At 36.0% G+C, this 21,715-nt stretch overlaps 1 protein-coding gene across 1 annotated transcript in view; it reads left to right on the forward strand.

Annotated features, from left to right (window-relative positions):
- The first annotated feature begins 6,216 nt into the window (after positions 1-6,216).
- Positions 6,217-21,715, forward strand: part of CD96 (CD96 molecule) — a 31,252-nt gene continuing 15,753 nt past the window's right edge. Inside the window, exons 1-5 of the mRNA XM_083361416.1 lie at positions 6,217-6,506; positions 9,732-10,154; positions 13,669-13,781; positions 15,315-15,540; positions 19,855-19,901. Coding sequence (XP_083217542.1) covers positions 6,458-6,506; positions 9,732-10,154; positions 13,669-13,781; positions 15,315-15,540; positions 19,855-19,901 — 858 coding nt within the window. The 5' untranslated portion in view covers positions 6,217-6,457. The remainder of the gene's footprint in view (positions 6,507-9,731; positions 10,155-13,668; positions 13,782-15,314; positions 15,541-19,854; positions 19,902-21,715) is intronic.

The raw sequence follows: 21,715 nt of genomic DNA on the forward strand, positions 1-21,715 counted from the left end.
AATATGCAGGGTAGGTGCATATCTCGCCTTGGCTCCACTCTTCAGTCAAACCCTTTTTGCGCATGCGCGCATTTACGCACATGCGCACACATTATTTTTTTTAATTCCATTTATATCCCGCCCTTCTCCGAAGACTCAGGGCGGCTTACAAGCTTAGCAGTAGCCTTCATTCTATGTATATGCCTGCTTATTAGGGCTTTCACACACACCCCCAAGCGGCATTATTACAAAGTCAGCTTAATTGCCCCCAACAATCTGGGTCCTCATTTTACCTACCTCGGAAGGAGGGAAGGCTGAGTCAACCTTTTTTTTTTTGCGGCTCCCAGTTTTTCCTTTTGTGAGGGAACCGGTTCCGAGTGGCTCTTTCACTATTTCAGGTTGCTGACCCCTGGACTTGCCATATTCATACAGGATTGACATCAGTTTCAAAAAATCCCAGTCATAGAAATTAGGTGTGTTTGAAGTAAACAATAGGTTAGAGGAAGACCCTAGGTGCAATCTATATTTGGGGCTCTGAATAGTTTTTCTTCTACTAAATAGTAAGAAAAAAATTATAGAAATAAAATGGTAAAGAACAAAAAAAATAGATACTACTCCCTGCTTCCTCTTGAATCAAAGAGTTGTCTAGGCTTGACAACTTCTGATGATTAATGAACTAGAGAATGCTCAGATAACAGTCCCCAAAAGTACAGAGGGCTGAAATGCAAGATGTTAATAGCGAAGTAGAATTAACTTGCTTTTAGTCCAAGGAAGAGAAGGCTGACAACTTGTTGTCAGCAGAGTTAAAAGGACAATGGCAATCACTGAATTAACTTGATCACCTAGAGATCATATAAAGGAATTAATTTAAGAAATAAAAAGCAGCGATCATGTACAGAAGAAAACTGCATTGACAATTTTGGCAGGCAACACCTGCAGCAAATCTTTTTTTGCCTATCTAATCAACTCTCAGGAGAATTATCATTCAGAATCTTGTAGCCTTCTGTTTCAGTCTGCTAGATTTTGTTAAACCACCATTCTAATCAGCATTCCTCACTACCAGGGCTACTTGAGAAATAAGAGTTAAGCCACAAGTTTCCCAAATTTTGTCAATTCATGGTGTTTTCGTAATTTTTTTTTTCTCATGGCAGCCCACAATTCCCAAACTACATTGTAGTGCCAGAGGCCTGCAGCAAACTCACAGGCGTGCTGCAGGATATTTTAATTTTAAAGGGAAACATATTGACCCTTGATATCTGTCAAAATGTTGGTGACCTTTTAATGCTGTTTTTTGTCATTGGTTTGTCTAGCACCATAAAATAAAATTAAGACAGGTTAAGTGGCTGTGTTAAGACTCACAGTTATAGTAAAGGTGACTGACTTCCAAATAGATCGTGTTATTTTATAAATGTGATTTATATATGTTATTTTTTACCATTAGTTGTAGGTTAAAATTAGATGATTGTGTGTATAAATTATACTAGACCACAAGATATCATAATATATAGTGACTAGAATCTAAAAATAAATGTTAGACTGGAAAGGAAATTAACTCAGTCATAATTTACTTTCCAAAGGGTAGATGTGAAGGAAATTCTCTAAAGTATAATATACTCTTATAGACTGGGCTATGCTACCTCTCCAGCTGGGATGCCTATAAAGTCAGCTACAATCCAGGGTATTTTTGAGAATCTTTTAACAGACCAAATGCAGAATAATGGATAAAAAAACCTGTGAGACCTGGTGGCTACAGGACAAATTACCTAGAATTGCTGATGAATTATTGGATAACATTTCATATTTAGGGATCTCTGTCAGAATCCATTTATATCACATTCAAAAATGTATGTTTAAAACATTATCCCCCCCACATGGATTCTGCCATCTCCCGATGAAGGAGGAGCGCATGTGGATTCAGCCTGCCTTAGGTTATTTCAAAGACCAAGGGAACCTTTTGAACTGGGGGGATCAAAAGGGAGAGTTAGAGAAGAAGGCATCTGGCCTGTGTCTTCTTTTAATTCTGTAGAGGAAGAAGGCAATAACCATAAAGATTCGAAGTTCCTTTTTTCCCACGAAAGGGATGACACAAAATAAAATGATGGGGTCTGACCAAATGGGGTTGAGGGAAAGGGGGGTTGAACCGGGAACCCTTTATAAAGTTTCAATTTGTAAAACAATACTAAGTCCTGTCTTGTATTTCCACAACCAAGCATGTTCTAGTAAAAATTCCTTTTGGACTAGAACTGACTCCAAGAGTTTTTGTTTTCCTAAGACGTGGATTGGGGGCGTCCTGACAATCTCTCTCTCTCTCTCTCTCTCTCTCTCTCTCTCTCTCTCTCTCTCTCTCTCTCTCTCTCTCTCTCTCTCTCTCTCTCTCTCTCTCTCCCTCCCTCCCTCCCTCCCTCCCTCCCTCCCTCTCTCCCCCTCTCTCCCCCCCTCTCATATGCATGATGTAGTACAAATAATTCTTTTTCATGGATGACTTTGATATTCCCCTACCAGTGCTTCAATTGTCTTTTAACCCAGTTTGTCTTCACTTTTCCCATTCCATTTTTGTTGCCTTGTTTCATATAGTCTGTTTCTGGTTAAATGCAGTTATGTGGTTATGTACTTTGGATGGATGATAGTGATTAAATAAATAGATGTTGAGAAAAAGAAGATTGCCATATGAGCAGATGTTTAATACAGTAGAAGCTGTGAAATTAAAGTTAGCTGTTTAAATTCTTAGGGTACCCTTTTAAAAAAACTTATCATTTAATATTATTTCCATTTCAAAGTATACTCTTTTCTCCCCAATTTTAGTGAGAAGCTAAGTTTCTGTCAAGTATGTTTAGAGCACGTCTGTCTGCAAGGGAATAATTTCTTGCCTGGAGCAGGAACAGCTCTTCCAAATTCTCAGAAAATGCTTTCTTTGAAAACAGTTGAAACTGTCCCTAGAGTTCAAGAGCTCTTTTATTGTGCAACTGCCTGAATTCCTGGGATCTTCTTAGATGCAGCTTAGCCATAATTGTTCAAAAAGAATTGTATGGCAATTAATGTAAGTATCCTTCTCCTACCAGCTCTAACCCATCCTCCCATTGTTCCTCATCTGATTCCTAAATGAAAGATAAAGTAGAGGAATTGGTAAGAATTTTTTTTCCAAAAGTGTTTATAGTTACTACTCTGGAAGTAAAAGTATCTACAGAATATAACTAAAAAAGTCCTGTTGCTTTTCTCTAAACGCAAAGTTAATATATAACAGCAGTTGTTTATTTAGGGTTTTTTGTTTGTTTTTTGCAGCGATGTAAAGTGGATGATATTATATCACCACCTATTGGCAATTCTTCAGTACTGTTTTCTGGGAAACAACTGTGAATTTCAAAGGGTAATAAATACATTGTCATGATATTGAATTATTTGCAGGATATTTTTGTTTTATGGTTAGAAACTGCAGAAATTGATTCTCAAATCCTCAAGCTATGGTTATAGTAGGACCACATGGTAGTATGAAATAAAATTATAGTCATAATCTATAGCTTAGAAAGATTTTTAAATGAAAGGATTTATTTATTTATTTATTTATTTATTTATTTATTTATTTATTTATTTATTTATTTATTTATTTATTTATTTCCCTTCTGACCTATACAGTAGGTACTAGAAAATGTTGTAATAAAAACAGGTAGATTTGAATGTTAGCAATGAACTCTGTTTACCAAAACACCTAAGTCAGGAGTATCAAACTGCCAGTTTGTGGGCTGGATGCATCATGGCGAAACTGTGCCCACCCTATTGCAGGCAATGGAAAAAAAATCAAGATACATCACTATACATCACATGACAAGTTGCAAGTTTGACACCCTGACCTAAGTGATGAATTGATGGTTGGACAGAACCCACTGTAGGAGCCTACTGACTGTCCAGATAATTTATAGTTAGTGGAGATAATGGGAATATAAACTGAAAAATTACTGGATCATTCTTTCACAGGGCACTTCCACATCAATTCCATTTTCACTCCCTAAATCTGCAGAAATAATATGGAAGTAAACTCTGATTGTGAAGTCTTTCTAATTAGACAGATTAGGAAAGCTAATCCATGCCAGAAAATGTTAACATTGTTAAGGTTACTTGCAGACTGTAGGAAATAAGAGATGGCTTGTCTTTGCTCTTAGCCATCCTTAAATCCAAAATACATACATAAAATGTCAGGTAGTGTAGGAGGGATAAAATAGAGTTTGGATGGAAATGAAAACAAAACTATTTTAGGGAGGAGACATAAACTAACCAAAACCACAAAAACCTCCATCTTTGACAAGTCAAAAGAAAATAAGGTCTTGGAGGAATGTGATGTTCCTCTTGAGTTCTGGACATCATTAACCACCAGGTGTTTTGGGAACTAGGTCTATTCCTTATTACGTTCTTTATTCCATTACATGGAAACACATAAACAAACTCTTGTTTCACTGATAATGAATTCAGCATTTATAAGGCAGTGACAATAAAAAAAATCTTTTGGAACTTTAGATTTGCATAGATTTTGCAAGATCGTAAGGAAAGGGAGGAAATACACACAAAATCTGCATTCTCTCTTACATGGCAGATACTGCTACACTTTCATAGTTGCAAAGAAGCATTAGTGCAAAAAGATAATCACTAGCACTGAGGTTGTTACCTAGTTTGGGTGATGAAACATCTGCAAAAAGAAAAACCCACAACCAAGCTCAGAGAGCATCAAGAACCCCTCAAAAAGATAATGCTGGCAATCCAAAATGTATTTTGAAAAATTCACCCTTTGCTGATTTCTTTTATCTCACATCTAAATAATTACTTATCCTGTGTGTCGTAGCTTAAGCAAGATAAATTATTCTTCTCTTATCTTCACTGACTTGTAAATTCCCAGTGGTATGACAAGTGTCAGCATATACGGTCCACTCAAAGCCAATGCAGAAGAATAATGGTTTTCTGCATGCCTCTCTGAGGATAGGAACTTATGACCTCCGAACTATTGAGACTGATAGATCAAACCACTTGTGCTCATAGCATATATCATGTTGTGTGTGTGCTGTCATGTTCAATTGTGATGAATAGCTATAGGATCAATACAACTGTGATGAAGCTATTTTTCTAGTGAATCATGTAGATAGGGTATATGCTGACTTCTTGCTCTCCTCCAGATAAGAGAGAAAGGATACGGGGAGAAGATCTGAAGAAAGCTATACAGAAAACAGACAATTGTGTCACAAAATTAATACCCTGCAATATAAAAGCTAATGATTTAAAATAGGCCAGCAGGTCAGAAATTCCCTATTCCAGAAAAAATGTAATTCTAATTTGTTTTTTGTTTTTGTTTTTTAAAAATAAGGTTTTAGATTGTTTAAAGCACTTCACACGTGCTATCTCAACTTTCTTTCAACGTCATAAAAATGAAAGAGGTTTCCCAGATTTGGCTCCAAATCTATGTAATTCAGTTTCACCAATGGTCAGATATTTTGTTGGTTTTGTTTTTGTTCAGGTATTATATTATCTCTGATCCACAAAAATAGATCCATGTAATGAGTGAAGAGTAAAGAATCCCTAATAAACATTTTTGTACACTAAACTGATCAATAAAACTCTCTAAGAAAGTAGACTTCATTATTTATTTATTTTATTTATTTTAATTCCATTTATATCCCGCCCTTCTCCGAAGACTCAGGGCGGCTTACAAGCTTAGCAGTAGCCTTCATTCTATGTATATGCCTGCTTATTAGGGCTTTCACATCCCCTCCAAGCGGCATTATTACAAATTCAGCTTATTGCCCCCAACAATCTGGGTCCTCATTTTACCTACCTCGGAAGGATGGAAGGCTGAGTCAACCTTGAGCCTGGTGGGATGCGAACCTGCAATAATTGCAGGCAGCTGGTGTTACTTAAGGAGGCATTAGCCCACTGCTCCACCAAGGCTGTGGTTTCCTGGTAAAGCTTTTCTTTATTTAAGTACTATTATGAATAGTCAAATTCATGTACCCAGAGTTATCTAGTCTAGATCTCACTGTAAAGTCAGGTGCCTCATGTTGAATTTCTAGCATAAAAAGGAAGGGTGAGGGAAGGAGCACCAATAATGATCAAACACTCATTGTTATCATGCATATTTTATCACTAATCAGTCTACATGTTTTTCAATGAGCTTTAAATTCTACTGTCAATTGTCATTAGTTGCTATGGAATGTTTCACTGAAAACTGAATTTTAAAGTTGACATGTTAATAATATTTGGGCAGTAGGACAAGTTAATATAGCATGAGGTTTTATTTATTCTATTTTTTAAAGGCAGAATGCATTTACATTTTTAAAACACACTCAGTGGGTGGTTTCATTTCCTGTAAGTATGTTTCTTCTCAAACTTGCGAAAAAGAAAGTATGAAAAGCATACTCACTGTTGAAGGAATGAAGCTATCCGTTGTTGAATACTGAGACAGACTGTTATTAACAGTATTTATTTTTTATACAATTGGAAGATGGGATTTCAGCTGTCTTACTTACTCATCCTAGCATGTGTCCTCAATGGTAAGTTCTTTCCATAAAATGATGATATTTGGTGTATGAAATTGTTTTTTCAGTTCCTTGTTAGAGCACAAGGCAGTATACATGATTATTGTTTCCGTTTAAATACAAATTTATATTTTCTGGCTCTAATTGCTGGATCTTTGTTCTTATAAGGTGATCGTTCTTCTAAGAACCAAACTAGCTTAGTTCAATCGTGAATTTTCTAAAAACTGTAGGATTAAAAGTTTGTTGGTACTATGGGATTAAATTAAAATGTTCTTAATTAAAGAATGAAATCATTATCAGCTCATTAGTGTGTAGGAGGACAGCACACTCCCCCCAGAGAAAGAAATATTTTGGGGAATATTAAAAAGCAGAATATTATATTTCACAAAAGAATACAATAATGGAGAAAGAAACCAGCCCCCAGAAACCAGCCCCAGCCCTCTCCCCCAGGCAGAGGCCAGCTCTGCAGAAACGCAGATTTGATAATCCTACTCAGAAAGGTTGGGGCCAGGAAGCTTGGAGCTGATGAGATTAGAAAGACAAAGACCCCCTAAAATCTAGATACCCCACCCAAACTCTAAAAACATGACCTTTAGGACATAATAGGATTAACCCACCATCATCAGACTACCAAAAGGACATGCTCAAAAGCTCAGGTCAAAGTTCATGCCAGAGGAACAGGAAACAACCTCAAACACAAAAGCCCAAGAAGGTATAAAAGCTCACCATTCCCAGCTACATGTGGTCAGCGTTCCCACAGCCACATTTCTGTCTGGCTCTGCTCTTCAACAAACTACAACCTTCTTTCTAAAGCAGTCTCCATTTTGTTTATTCCCGGCTTGGCCTGGATCCTGATGAAGATTTTTCTTTCAACAAGTGGATAAACAAATAAGCTAAGCAAAGTTAGACCTGGGGAGTACCCTGAAGGGACAATCAGAAAATCCCTTCTGTAGGCTTGTCTAGGAAATCCAAAAGGGTTTGGGAGAAAAGGAAAAAAAATAACTGCCCCCTGGGAAACAAAGGCAAAGCTACTTCTGAACTAAAAAGAAGCTACGTGGAGAAGTTCAGGAAGTCATCAGGAATCAAGCTTGACCCTGGAGAGTATTTATCAAATTTTTTGTTATTTCTGGTGCCCCTATCAATCTAGTTTTTGTCCTAAATGTTAGAGAAAGTGCCTTTCAAATAAGAATATGAACTGTCCATCTGAGTGAAGTGCATTATTGTAGTGAAGCTTAATTGATGTCTCCTTCCCACAATGCAGTTTAATCAAGCATGAACAGGAGATGATCCTGGGATATGACCTAAATCAATGCAAGAAAAATGTTTTTGATATTAACAGTCTGATTTTATCCCCTGCTCATGCATGAGAAGACCAGCAGGTAGTGTAACCAGATAATTCTCTATATAGGATATTAGCCTAAATACAGACCAGTCAGCCAGCCAGCCTTAACAATTTTGGCCTGATAATAGAATACTCCCATCTTGAAAGAGAAGGTACAAAGAGTGGTGACACATTTTTAAGATAAAAAGGCTATTAATAAAAATTACCTATTAAAATATTTATTCTTAATGCCCTGGTGTTGCATTTTAATCTTCCATATGAACCAAAGATTGGATTATCGGCAGGAAGGACAAGGGAGACGCGTCTTCGTTAACAGGTTTATTTAGTCACCCCGGACAAAGACAGAACAGAGAAAACATGCCTTGTATAGGCAGCTGTCAAACAGGACAGCAAATCAGTTGAGCGCGTTTCTTCCCGCCAAGGAACAGGGCCAATGGGTCAGCTGGTAGGTCAGAATCTCCCCAGTGATAGCGCGGGCGCGTTAGCTGGGGAGGGAATCCCGTCAGCTGGTTTTGGCGGGCGGTCGGAGCTTTGACAGCTAGCCGCCGGTACTGCGCATGCGCCAGTTTTGACAGCTTGCGGCTGCCGCTGTGGGCTAGCCGCGGTTTTGACAGTTCGCGGCTTAATGCGCATGCGCGCCGTTTGACAGCTGTCAAACGGCCGTGGGTATTTGTAGGCCGCGGGAGCGACTGCGCATGTGTTGCTTTTGACAGCTGTCAGTGCGGCCGCGTAATGCGGCCTATGACAGCTGTCATTATAGTTTGAAATATGTTGCAAAGATACTTACAAGGAAGAATTGCCTGTGCCAAGCTTGGTCTAAAATAGAGCAGCTTCCTAAAACCAAGATGATAACAAAATACATGATTCTTTGAATTTCCAGGCCTCTTAATACTGCTTTTTTATATCTTTTTGTTTAGAAATATACACCGGCTTGTTTAAATTTTCAGCCAAAGTTCAGTCCCATCATGTTAGCACTCAGGATAAAGCAGAATTTTATACTAAGAGTACAAAGCCAGTTTGGTTTAATTAAAAGAGACCAGACTAGAAGACAGGAGATTGTAAGTTCTAGTTTTGCTTTAGGCTGAAGGTTGGCTAGATGTCTTTCAGCCACTGATTCTCTTTCAGTCCAACCCACCTCACAGGATTGTTGTTGTGGCAAAAATAAGAGGAAGAAGGAGTAACTACATTGAGCTATCTATACAAATAACAATGGTGGCATTAAAAAAACATCTGGAAAAAGAATCCTATTATTCTAGGGCTGCATGCAATCTTTTTTCAAAATCTTGGTTGTGACTTCAGAGGACCTGTACGGTTTGCCATCAGATTTAAAGTCTAATTTGATAGAGTTGGAAGGGGGAAGAGGATTTCAATGAATTGCATTTAAATATTTAAATTTAATTTAGTTTTTGTCAGATTTCCACCCATTATTAGCGGCGCAATCTTTGATAATGTGGGATGGCTATGGCTCTAGATCAGTCATGTCAAACTTGCGATGTCAGGTGCAACATATCGGGACAGTTTTGCCATTGCTGGCAATGGGGTGGGCGCGGCTTCCGCATGACACATCCGGCCCATGGGCCAGCAGTTTGACACCCCTGCTCTCGATTAGCAGTAAGGTGACCCAGGTTTTAGTCACTCTTTTACATGGTAACTGGGTGACTTTGGGTCATTGTCATTTACAGTTGTTTTCTCTGTAAAGAGCCAAAATCTTTAACATACTAACTTATAAATAATATAAATATTATATGATGTTTATTTATAACTGTTTTAAATTATAACTCATAAATATAAGAAACTGGGGCATTTTTTTAATGACAGCATCAAACTGAAGAAGGCTAAGTTAATGTAACGACTATTATACATGATTGTGATACTATGCCCACTATATTGATTTGTAGGATCTACTGCACTTATAATTACAAATGAAGAAACTGTCTATGCTTTGCCTGGTAGCAGTGTGACTCTAAAATGCAACATCTTGCAAGGAAAAGAAACCCACATGACACAGATTCAGTGGTCTAAGTCTGCTGATGGTCTATCAAGAATAATAGCTGTATATAACCCTCTCTATGGTACAAAATATTCTGAAGCGGCCTACAACAATTCAGCAAGTTTTGAGAAAGGTTTCCATGATTGTTCGACCGACTTCTGCAGGACTTCCAAAGAGGTTAATTCTGTAGCAAACAACCTAGAATGCAATCAGTGGATTCTACATCTGAAGAATGTCACACTTGAGCTCTCTGGCTCCTATGAATGTATCTTTACCACATTTCCAACTGGAACAAGTAGCTCAAAAATAAATCTTTTTGTTAAGAAAAGAGGTAAGTACAATAATAGATTTTTTTAATGAAAAGTCTACAAAAAAGTAATGTAATGTAACCTAAATTGAGGGGGAAAATCTGTATGTGGCCCTCAGAGCTGCCATTATACAAGTCAGATTATCAATTTATTATAAGCATTTTTATTTTTTATATTGTCATTACTACTGTTTTTCATTTTCCTTAAAAACTCACTTGATATCATGGGCATACTTTCAGTAAATGCAACACTTGGATACTAAAAAATTTCAAGCTCTACTCTTTTTATTTTTATGGCGTTATTGGTTGTATGTGTTTGTGTTACAAATACTTTGTTGCAAATGATATAAGTTGATAACTATTGACAAGGATGGGAAATGATTCTTATGCAGAAACTATAAAGAAAATGCTAGAAATGAGGAGGGGGGGACATCAAGACAAACTGGGGCCAGAGGTCTAATATTAAGCAAGATATTCCTAAAGTCTGACAACATTAGATGGTAGTGGGAATTTTGAAAAACCTAAGATCAGAATTTATAGTCACTGTAATCAGGCATCCAGTTAGATAACTGGATAAAATGGCTATTACGAATACCCCAGAACATCAACTCTACTACCCACCTTTGTGTCATCAGCAAACCTAACAAACCTTCTGTTGTATCACTTATAAACACATTGAACAGAACAGGATCTAGGACTGAGCCTTGTGGTACACCACTTGTGACTGATCTCTGTTCAGGCAGTGCCCCATTAACAATCACATACCAGGATCTATTCCTGAGCCAACTGCTTATCCACTGGATCACCCACTAGTTAAGCCTGAGCCTGTACAGCTTTTTTACAAGCTCATTATGTGGAACCATATCAAAAGCTTTGCTAAAATCAAGATAGTTTACGTCCACAGCACCACCTTTGTCCAATACATTTGGGACATAGTTTAAAAAGTACATCAGATTAGTTTGACAAATTTAACTGGGGGACCATATATCATAACCAAAACAAATCTATACACCAAATGGAAATGACACCAGTGTATCTCAGTGACTGACACTGCTTTTTTTAAAAAAAAAAAATCTAAATATTTGTAGAGCTGGGGCAATCCAAATTCTGTGGCAGATGTTTTTCCAGAAGTTAGGTGCAACAACACAGAAGGCATGCTTCCTAGTTAAAGTTATTTATGAAATGGGACACAAATCTGCCAAGGTTTTTTCACTGGGCTTGTGTTTACGAAAAGATAGGTTTCTCTGTCATTTTGCTTTTGCTTTTTGGATGCATTATGTTCTAACAATGTTAATTGTGTGCATAATTTATTACAAGTATTTAAATAGTTTGGTTAGTTTTTAATGTTTCTAGGATCACTCTTTCTTCTACCCTGATGAGTCTGTGTCCACTTGACCAAGGGTATAATACATTTCCTTGCTTCTCTTCAATTAGTCCAGTCGTTTTGAGTGATGCTATAATTATTCAAAGAAATCTAATGGTTAGCATTCTCTGTGTTATAATTTAGTCCTTGCTGGAGAATATTCTGTTCTGAAGTAATTAAAGGATGTTTGTAGATATTTACTTCCCATTCTAGTTCTTTTCCTATTTGGACTAGCTTCAAAAATTTGGTTTACAGTTTTGTTTTTCTTTATTTCAACTTCTTTTTGTGCCCCAGTTTTGATGGTAGTTGTTAATATCTTAATGGGTTCTATAGTTGTTCATTTTAATTGCTGCTTTAAGTTATTGATAGTGTGCTGTTATTTATGCAGCCTAAGATGACCATCTGCTCTCATCTGATGTACCACTTTGTAGTCTGTTTATTCTATTTCCTTTCATGCTGCCCAGTTTATGAGAAGTCTGTTTCTTATGCTAGTAGGCAGGACTACGTTATCATAGGCATTCATTTAGAAAAAAAGGATTGATAAATGCAATTTTGTTTGTAATATCTACACCTAATACTATGATTGCCAGAAACAGCTTGATGTATTATAAAAAAAGAACATCAAGCTGATGCCACTAACTGGGCAAAGATTCTAGTGGAATTCATAAGTAGTCCAATATACATTTTTTCTGCTTTTATGTTATCTGATCAGCTATGAGATGGGATCAAAATCCTGCCTCATTTTTTAACATATCAATGCTGCAATGGTCATAAGTTTGAAAAATGGTAGTAACACACTATTTTCAGTGCTGTAGTAACTTCAAACAATTCCTAAATGAATGGTTGCAACTCAAGGACTACCTGGATTTAATATCCATCTCCAGATCTTTAGGTGAGTGATAACTGGCCGAAAGTAAAGAGGGAAAGCATTACCATAAGATCAACAACAAATAAAAACAGGGAAAGACAATAAAAGATTTATATGTCATTGTGAAAATGCAAGGTTTTCTTAAGTATTGAGTAATTTAACCAAGTGCTTCCTAACTTTAATTTAAGCCAGTGGTCATCATTCTTTTCCATTTGTCTGCCTGGAATGTTTACTAATGTTTGGTTGTCATGAGGTTTCTTTATAGATATTAACCTTATTTTGCTTCCAAACTAGTTTAGCACAGAAGCTGGAACAAGCTTCAGTAATTTTTAAATATTTAGATATCAAGCATAGAAATTCTCTAATTTGTTTTTTTTTAAATCATCTGTTTCTAATACAATTTAATGAAAGAAAATTAGCTTTGAAATTCCTGTATTTTGTTCAGGAATGTTTTCCCTTTTAGATGTATGCAGCGCCCTGAACTTCCTACTCGGTACCAGGGGAATTCCTACTCTTGATACACTATTGAAGAAATTTTCTTTCTACTTAATTTCTTTAACTGCCAATTTGGTGGAAAATTTTGAAATAATGTGTGTACTTTTTTTCTCATAGAACGCTCAGAAAAGAGTTCCAGCACCTTTTTTGGATGGAACCTTGTAGGGTAGGCCAGTTGGCTTGTATGACATGTGTGAGTTCCAGCACCTTTTTCTTTTACAAAAAAAGCACTGCTAATAACACAAACCATAAAACTGGAAGCAAATATTTTTGATAAATTTACAACTATATTGGAGGAAGGAAAAGGATTTTTGACATTGCCCAAGTTCATTCCTATAGCACTAACTAGACTAAATTAGAGTTACTGTAAGGATAATGTCTGAAAAAGTGTTTTGTGTTCCAATGCTGTTTAATAAACTCTACCTTCTTAAAGAATAAGACTTTCTGTTTTCATTTATCTGTTTCATTGTGTGCACAAATCTACAAAATAGGTTTTCGAGCCTAAAATAAGTTTCATTTACCTCCTCTTGGCTGTAGGAGATGAAGGAGCTACAAAATGAAAGTTTTTGTTCTAAGAAAAACATTTTAAATCTTGAAATATCAAGAAATCACTGACCTATCCTTATAGTTAACTATCTGTGAACTGTTTTCTATCTAACAAAAAAGGTATATTATTATTTTGGAGAACTATTCTTTTATATTCACAATAAGGATGAATGTACTAAACAATAGAACTTGCAGAATTTTACATGCATTGTACATTGGAATTTTCTATATAATAGTCTTTACATTTTTTTTCTTCTTGATAAAAGATTACAAGAATTCTGCGTTACAAGCTTTACTCAACCAGCCCCTTGAAATTCCGTGCATGAACAGTATGCCTCGTTATATAAACCTGACAAATGCTTCTGTAACATGGTTATTGGTAAGTAACTTTTTTCAATAAAATATGGGTAGGAGAAGACCTAAGACCAAAGCAGCATCACTGAGCCTGTCAGAATATAACTTGTTATTTTGCTTTGTAAAGTGGTTGGAAATGTTAAACTTAGTTTGCTCCTAAGTTGAGGGCTGTGACTTTGGAAGGATCTTGAGGATCTCATGTGTCTTCCTAGATTAACCATGTTTAGGAGATATATGATACGAACCCAAGCATCTCATATTCAATTAACGGTAATTCTAAACTGCAGTTATTTGTCTTGGCAGCACTAAATATGTTTACTGAAAATATTTTATATAAATTATCTAGCATGCATATTAGTGCTGTATGGATATGGCTGTTCCTAATAGATTTTTATTTGGAGATATCCAAATTTATATAAATTTCTTCATTGAACCTGCTTTGTTTTTAGTTTTTTTAACCCTCCCAATTATTTAAAGGGCCCCAAAAGTCCAGCTCCAGTTTTACTAGCCTATAATCATACCACTGCCATAAACTGGTCATCCAAAAAGAGAGAGTCAACAGGTTCAAAAAAACAAGTGAATCTAGGCAATGAAGTCCCATCCTTTATTTTAATGTGCATTAAACATGCATGATATTTGCGTAGAAATGGATGGAGCTTCAGTTACTCTGGTCATACTTGTTATTTTGATACTGTTGACACATAATATTTCCCAACCTGCCCCAGATAACCCTATGCATGTGCTGGCAATTCTATTATTTATGTCTTTCCTGGGTAAGCATTTTTGGGTGGAGTTCTGCAAATTTCCACTTTATCCCAATACAGTTTGAATATTTACATGAAACTGCTAAATCAAATCATTCTGTCTTTAGATCTGATTTGTCCTTTGAACTTTTAGAACTTTAGTAGTGCAATATATGTCTGGGAACATTTTAATTGGGGCCAAGTATTAATATTAGTCATCACTTTGGCCTCTACAGCTTCTGAAGCTTGAGATTTTGGAAACTGTTAGATCATCACTGACTTATTGCATGTTTGTGTGGTCTCTGGTTTTGTGGGCATGCACACAGAGAGACTCACACTGAGACACATAAAAATGCACATATCAAGGTTCTCAAGAAAAAAATATTTCTCCATTCCTTTAGTCAGAGATTCAGTACTTTTGTTAGAGAAGATCACGATTTTATTTCTATTTATAAGTAAACCTTCAGTATAATTGCTGCTGAGAAGAAGATACTCAAAAGGGAAAAAAAATGTTTCCTTTTTTCATTCTGCAATCCCAGGTCTATTTTCTATCAGAATTAGGTAACAAAAGAGATATGTCCTAAACTGAAATTTATAACAAAAAAGGACTGTTCTTGAGACAGATTGTGAAATATAGATGACAGGAAAGAGAGATAGCTACCTAATAGCTAGTAGCTCTTCTTATAGGCAATTCACCTATTCCAGTTGTACAATTGCTATTATATCAGCATCTTCTATTACATTAAAAAGAAAGAATTAATGATAATTCATGCTTTTTCATGGCAATGCATTGTTGACATATCTCCCATTTCTAGCAGAAAGACAATGGAAATGAAGAGATCCTAATCAAGAAACAGTCCTATTACCTTCAAGGCTATACAGCCTGTTTCACTGTGTACAAGGACAGAATCAAAATGAGTTCCAAAAATGCATTATTGATTTCTCCAGTGACAGTTATTGATGATGGCAAGAAGTTTGTCTGTTCAATTGCCCCTGTCTCCGGAAGAATTCAGGAAAGTGCCACTCAAGTGAAAATATTTGGTGAGGAGGAGCTACTGTAATAGGTTAAAAACTTAATCGACACTGTTTTTTTTCAAACGGTACTTTCTAAAATTGATTTTCTTAAATGCTTGTTTTCTTAAGTAACAGTATTTAACACGTTTCTATTTTGTACAAAGGAACTTCTGTGCCACAAATTGGTAGCAGAGCACAGCCTGTGTCTTACTAATGAGGTCATGTAATCACCTAAGACCACTGCCCTACATATCCATCTGCTAGGCTTCTTCTATGAGACATAAGGGCATCTTTCTGAAAGTCTTCACAATTGGGATTCTAGCCTACACATGCATGTTTTCTCATAGCATAAGGTATAGATGCACAGGTTGTGACCTATGCACCACCTATGACCTTCCCCCAGCATTTTTAAGACTCCTAGAATTTCCACCAAGCATCCAACATTTTCTATCCATTGGGGGGAGGGAGAGTTATTAGAGTTTTAAAGGTAAAATGAATGCCTCAAGCAAGACCTTAAAGTACTCATTTTACTTCATAAAATCCTTGATGCCTTCTCCAGATGAGCCAATCTTCTCTTTTTACTAATAAGTTCCTTTTTTTAAGTGGCAACTGATATGAAATGTATAGATCTGTGGCATAATGTTTATACATGTGTTTATGTTCCACACAAGACTGTTGTAGCCAGGCCAGGGAGCAACTGTTTAGTGGAGGGCCAGAAAGCATAGGTCCACTTCAGTTTTTATGCACACTATATATAAAAGAAGGAGTTTGAACTATTTTGTCTGCTTCTAGAGATTTTCAGTTCTCATGAATGACTTTATTCCCAGTGACAAAATAATGAATTTCTAAACATAAAATCAAAACAAAAAAATATGTTGGGTATAAAATTAAAGCGTTGAAAGTTTGCACTTTTTCGCTAGGGTACTAATTGCTGCTAACTAATCTAGGACTTCAATAGGTTAGACTACAATTGGATTATTGTGTCCAGTTCTGGGCAAAAGCTGAAATGAGTTCAGAAGAAAACTACCAATATATTAAGAGATTTGGAAATCAAGCCCTATGAGGAACAGTTGAAAAAGGATTATGGCATTATTAACTTGTAATAAAACAAAATGAATAATAAACGTTATAGTGGTCTTCCTTTATCTAAAAAGCTGTCATGAGCAAGTGGAGGCATATTATTTGTGTTTTATAATATACTGCTCAAAAAAATAAAGGGAACACTTAAACAACACAATGTACTGTATTTAATAGTAGGATGTCTTATCTTGTGTTCCCTTTATTTTTTTGAGCAGTATATTTAATATTATTATCCATCTCTGATTTTATTCTCATGGTGATTAAGAACTTTATGTTGATTTTTATTGGTGCTATTACTTGTTTTTGTTTTCTGTTAGCCGTTATTTGAATACTATGTTTCCACATCTGATACACATCCTGAAGAATTTGATCTTGACAATAGTGTATCTTGATTAATTTATTTAGTAAATACAGATGCAATAGTTTTTTTTGAAGAGAGAAGTAATTTATTCATAGACAGAGAAGGCTAGGAAGTAGAATATTTTGATTATTTCTTAACAATTCTTCAATCAACTTTCAGGATGAATTCGATTAGCTCATACAAATTGAAAATAAAGGTTAATAATATAGATCACAACTAACAAATGGAGCTGAGCCTTTAGTCAAATCAAGATATATATATATCTATCAAGAATAATTAAAAGCCATTGGTTTTAGGCAAATGAAGTGTTATGGTGCACCGGGGAATTTAAAGAGGGCAGAAATAGAAACAAAAGGAAATTGGAGGAAAAAAGTAAAGAGGTTGTCAACATTTGCCCCGTTGGTATTCTTCATTTTAAAAGAAAGATCATAGATACTGTATATAAAAGAGGAAGGACAACTTAATGATGGAAATATCTTATCTTTCTATAATGACTTTAATAGTATTAGAAATTTCATCTTTGGATAGTTCTTTCTTGAGACTTTTGATAGTGCAGTCATTCAGATATATAATTTGGAACATGTTTACTAACCTAAGATATGTACCAAATATATTGAGTGGTTCTTCTTCCAAAGGGAGCAATTAGGCTTTCAGTTTACAAAAAAAGGGGGAAGCAACACACCAAGAAATGTCCATAGTTACTGGGCAGCAACTAATTTAGCAATAACTTTCCAGTCCATTCCAGAGGTCACCGTATAGTCAACTCTGATAGATACTACCAATTTGTTATAACTTCCATAACAATTTTAAGGGAGGGCTGAGATAATTTACTATAGAATAAGGTGATTCCACTGCTCCAAGAGCAACTGCTTTTTACAAACTCTAGAAAATCATGCAAACATATACAGAAACCTGGACAAAGGTGGTTCTTTTCTTTCTGCCTCAATCCATACAATACTGGGTGGCCTACAGGATACTGCTACCAATAGTTGAAACACAATATATTACCCAAAAGAGAGAATTGAAAAAAAATAAGAACCAATTAAACATCCAAAACATCCTAAAAGAGGTCTGCCACTCATTCTAAGCCAGGCCTTAGAATGGAGCCAGGTTTTAAGGGCTTATTTAAAAAGGATCAGAGTAATGATAATTTTTACATCATCATAGATAGAATTTAAGGGACGTGTGGTGGCTCAGTGGGTTAGGACACTGAGTTGGTCGATCAGATGATCAACAGTTTGGCAGGTCGAATCCCAAGTGCCGCGTAACAGAGTGAGTGCCTGTTACTCATCCCAGCTTCTGCCAACCTAGCAGTTCAAAAGCACGTAAAAATGCAAGTAGAAAAATAGGGACTACTAAGGTGGGAAGGTAACAGCGTTTCGTGCGCCTTTGGTGTCTAGTCATGCCAACCACATGACCACGGAGACGTCCTCGGACAAGCGCTGGCTCTTCGGCTTTGAAACGGAGATGAGCACTGGCCCCTAGAGTTGGAAACGACTAGCACGCATGTGCAGGGGAACCTTTACCTTTACCTTAGATAGAATTTAATATTCTCAGTACAGATTAATGCAAACATTGTAGTTTTATGATCTCTCCCTCTCTCTTTCTTTCCTTCCTCAAATTGAAAAAAAGCCTGTTGATTAAGTTGTGTTGTGTTTTTGTTTTGTTTTTGTTTTGTTTTGTTTTTTTTTAAAAAAACATATTAGGTTCTGATGCCAGTTTTAATGTCACTGAATTTCCTTTAAATGTGTGATATAAATAGGGGATAAATGGCAGACTAAAGATGGCTGTGTGAAAAGCAGAAGCAATGACCCAAATGGAATGAAGAGCTGAGAAACAGACCAGCTCTTCAATAATTTCACTTGGATAAAGAGAGGAATTGAGATCACCCAGAAGAACTCCAGACAGCTGCTCTTTTTGAGTAGATTACAAGATAGCAGTCTCCAGTGGGTTTAGAGATGAGGGAATAAACACTTTGCTCGAACTGTGGTTGGTGACTTTGAAAGGATGCTAAGTGTGCATATTTTTCCTAAACACTTTTAGAAATTACTTGTTAACTGCTTTTCAGCTATTAGGAATTTTAAAATCAACAAGTTTGACAGCACCAGATGAGTTCCTTTTAATCTTTAGTGAATGAAGTTAATTACAAATTTAAGAACTTTTTAAAAATTGTTTTCAAATAAACTATGGTGTTTAGAACTTTAACTTTTGTCAGGCCCAGTCCAACAACAATACAGAATAATCCAGACTTATTTTAAGAGAAGGTGATAATTTACTAAAAAAAAATATACTTGTTATAATGAAAGGAGAAATCAGGTTTTTTAATAAATGTCCTTCCTTTTTTTACTATGTTCTTATTTTTTCTTTCTTTTGTATTTTCTTCTTTTCTGCAGCATCATTTTTTTCTTTTTATTCTAGTTTTTTAGTTTGTATTGTAATGTTTAGTTTTTAATATTGTAATTATAACACTTAACAAAATTATTATAAAATTCTGATATAAATAGGCACCCACATACATGATATACACATAGTATGTGTGTGTGTTTGTGTGTATGTGTATGTTTGTGTGTGTGTGTGTGTATACACACAAATAGATGATAGGCATCCAAGGCAATAATAAATAAGAAGTGGAAACCACACGGCAGACTAATCAGAGACAGTTTTTGAAATTTGCTAGAATAATATATACTAAGCAGACAGTACTGGGCTATTGAAAGAAATCCTGATATTGCATACTCTTTAGATATGGATTTCATCTATGTCCTATTATTTTAAACACAGATTGATATTTTCAACTATAAAATAAACTAATGTTTGATGTACAGAAGGTCATTGTGCTGAATTAGATCATGTATAATTAATTGAAACATTTATCTTTTTCTTTTTTTTTGGTCCTGCAGCAAAACCAGAAATCTCTATTGTGCTTGATACAGTTTCCAAAGGAAAGGTGAGTTAATTTATGTAAATGTTTGTGCAATTTTGTATTACACCTTGAAAGGAGCAAAAATTAGTTTTAAAAGTTTTAAGCTACCTTACAAATAAATTGAGCATTTCAACATTTTGCATAATAATTTTTGTATGGTTTTTCTGAAACTTGCCCTCTAATTTCTCAACAGTTTCTTCCACTGGAAGAAATCTTAAGATGCTATAGAAAAGTCAGGAGTTTGTACTTAGCTGAGAAAAGAAAACAGGAAGAAATAGAAGTGCTCCCTCTGATAGTGCCCTAAAACGGAAAATAGGAGCCCATTCTGGTGGTTGCAAAGCCTCCTTGTATATGTTTCTTTTCCTATCTGAAAGCAGCCTCTTTAAATGGCCACCTATATATTTAATAAATATTTTCTCAATTTGAATAATTGTGAGACAACATATAGTTCCCATAGTTTCCCACAATAGTGGGAAATTATTTCTTTGTTTGCTTGCTTGCTTCCTAAGACAGACGTATAACGCTATCGGTAATTGGAATAATGGTATATTCTTGGGAGTTGTGTTCTATTTCTGATAGAACTGGGTTGATGAGAACATTTTCCAATTTACCTCTAAATTCTTCTTTGCAGAATTCTGAACTAAGCATCTATAAAATAATTCTCCAGAGTTAGCTGTGCTCCAGCGCAGAAACTGATATTTTAAATGCTGCTTTAGTATCCAATGAAAGTTTGGGATGCATATACTGTTATTCTTTTCTCACTTTCCTCTTAACCATTGTCTTTATGAAGAACCTCAGTATCCGTGAAGATAAATGTAATTGCTTATATAGGAACAGGGATTTAATTATGTAAAATGGAGCTATTTTGTGTTCCAATAACTAGATTTTGCACCTCAGGTACCTCAACAAAATATTGCACAGGTTTAGTAAGTATATTTGTTACAGTGATAATTTCCTTGGTATTTCATCTTTACTTAAGCAGTAACAATTTACTTGATAAGAATTAGAATCTTGTGATTTTAAGCTCTGTCAGCAAGAACAAAACCACATGGCAGACAGAACCACAGTGATGTTTTTCATTTCCTTCCTGTTATGAACTATTTAAATATGGTATTTACGTGGCTTGGTTATATATGCACTGCTGCATGATATAGTCAAGGTGATTATGGGACAGGTAGTCAGATTTCACAGATTTTATTTTCCTGGGCTCCAGGATCACTGCAGATGGGTACTGTAGCCAAGAAATTAAAAAGACGCTTGCTCCTCGGGAGGAAAGCCATGGCAAATCTAGACAGCACACTAAAAAGCAGAGATATCACCCTGTCAACAAAAGTGCGTATAGTCAAGGCTATGGTCTAACCAGTTGCAATGTATGGCAGTGAAAGGTGGACCACAAAAAAGTCTGAGCGCCAAAGAATTGAGGCCTTTGAACTATGGTGCTGGAGAAGACTCCTGCGAGTCCTTTGGACTGCAAGGCGATCAAACTGGTCAGTCCTAGAGGAGATCAACCCTGACTGTTCTTTAGAAGGCCAGATCCTGAAGCTAAAACTCAAATACTTTGGCCACCTAATGAGAAGGAAGGACTGGAGAAGAGCCTAATGCTGGGAAAGATTGAGGGCAAGAGAAGAAGGGGACGACAGAGAATGAGGTGGCTGGATGGAGTCACTGAAGCAGTAGGCGTGAGCTTAAAAGGACTCCAGAAGATGGTAGAGGACAGGAAGGCCTGGAGGAACATTGTCCATAGGGTCGCGATGGGTTGGACACGACTTCGCAGCTAACAACAAAAAGCCAGATTTCATATCTGCAAAATTTTGTGTCATTCTAACTACTTGTACTCT

The sequence above is a fragment of the Vipera ursinii genome, assembly GCF_947247035.1.
Source record: "Vipera ursinii genome assembly, chromosome: 4".
NCBI lineage: Eukaryota > Metazoa > Chordata > Lepidosauria > Squamata > Viperidae > Vipera > Vipera ursinii.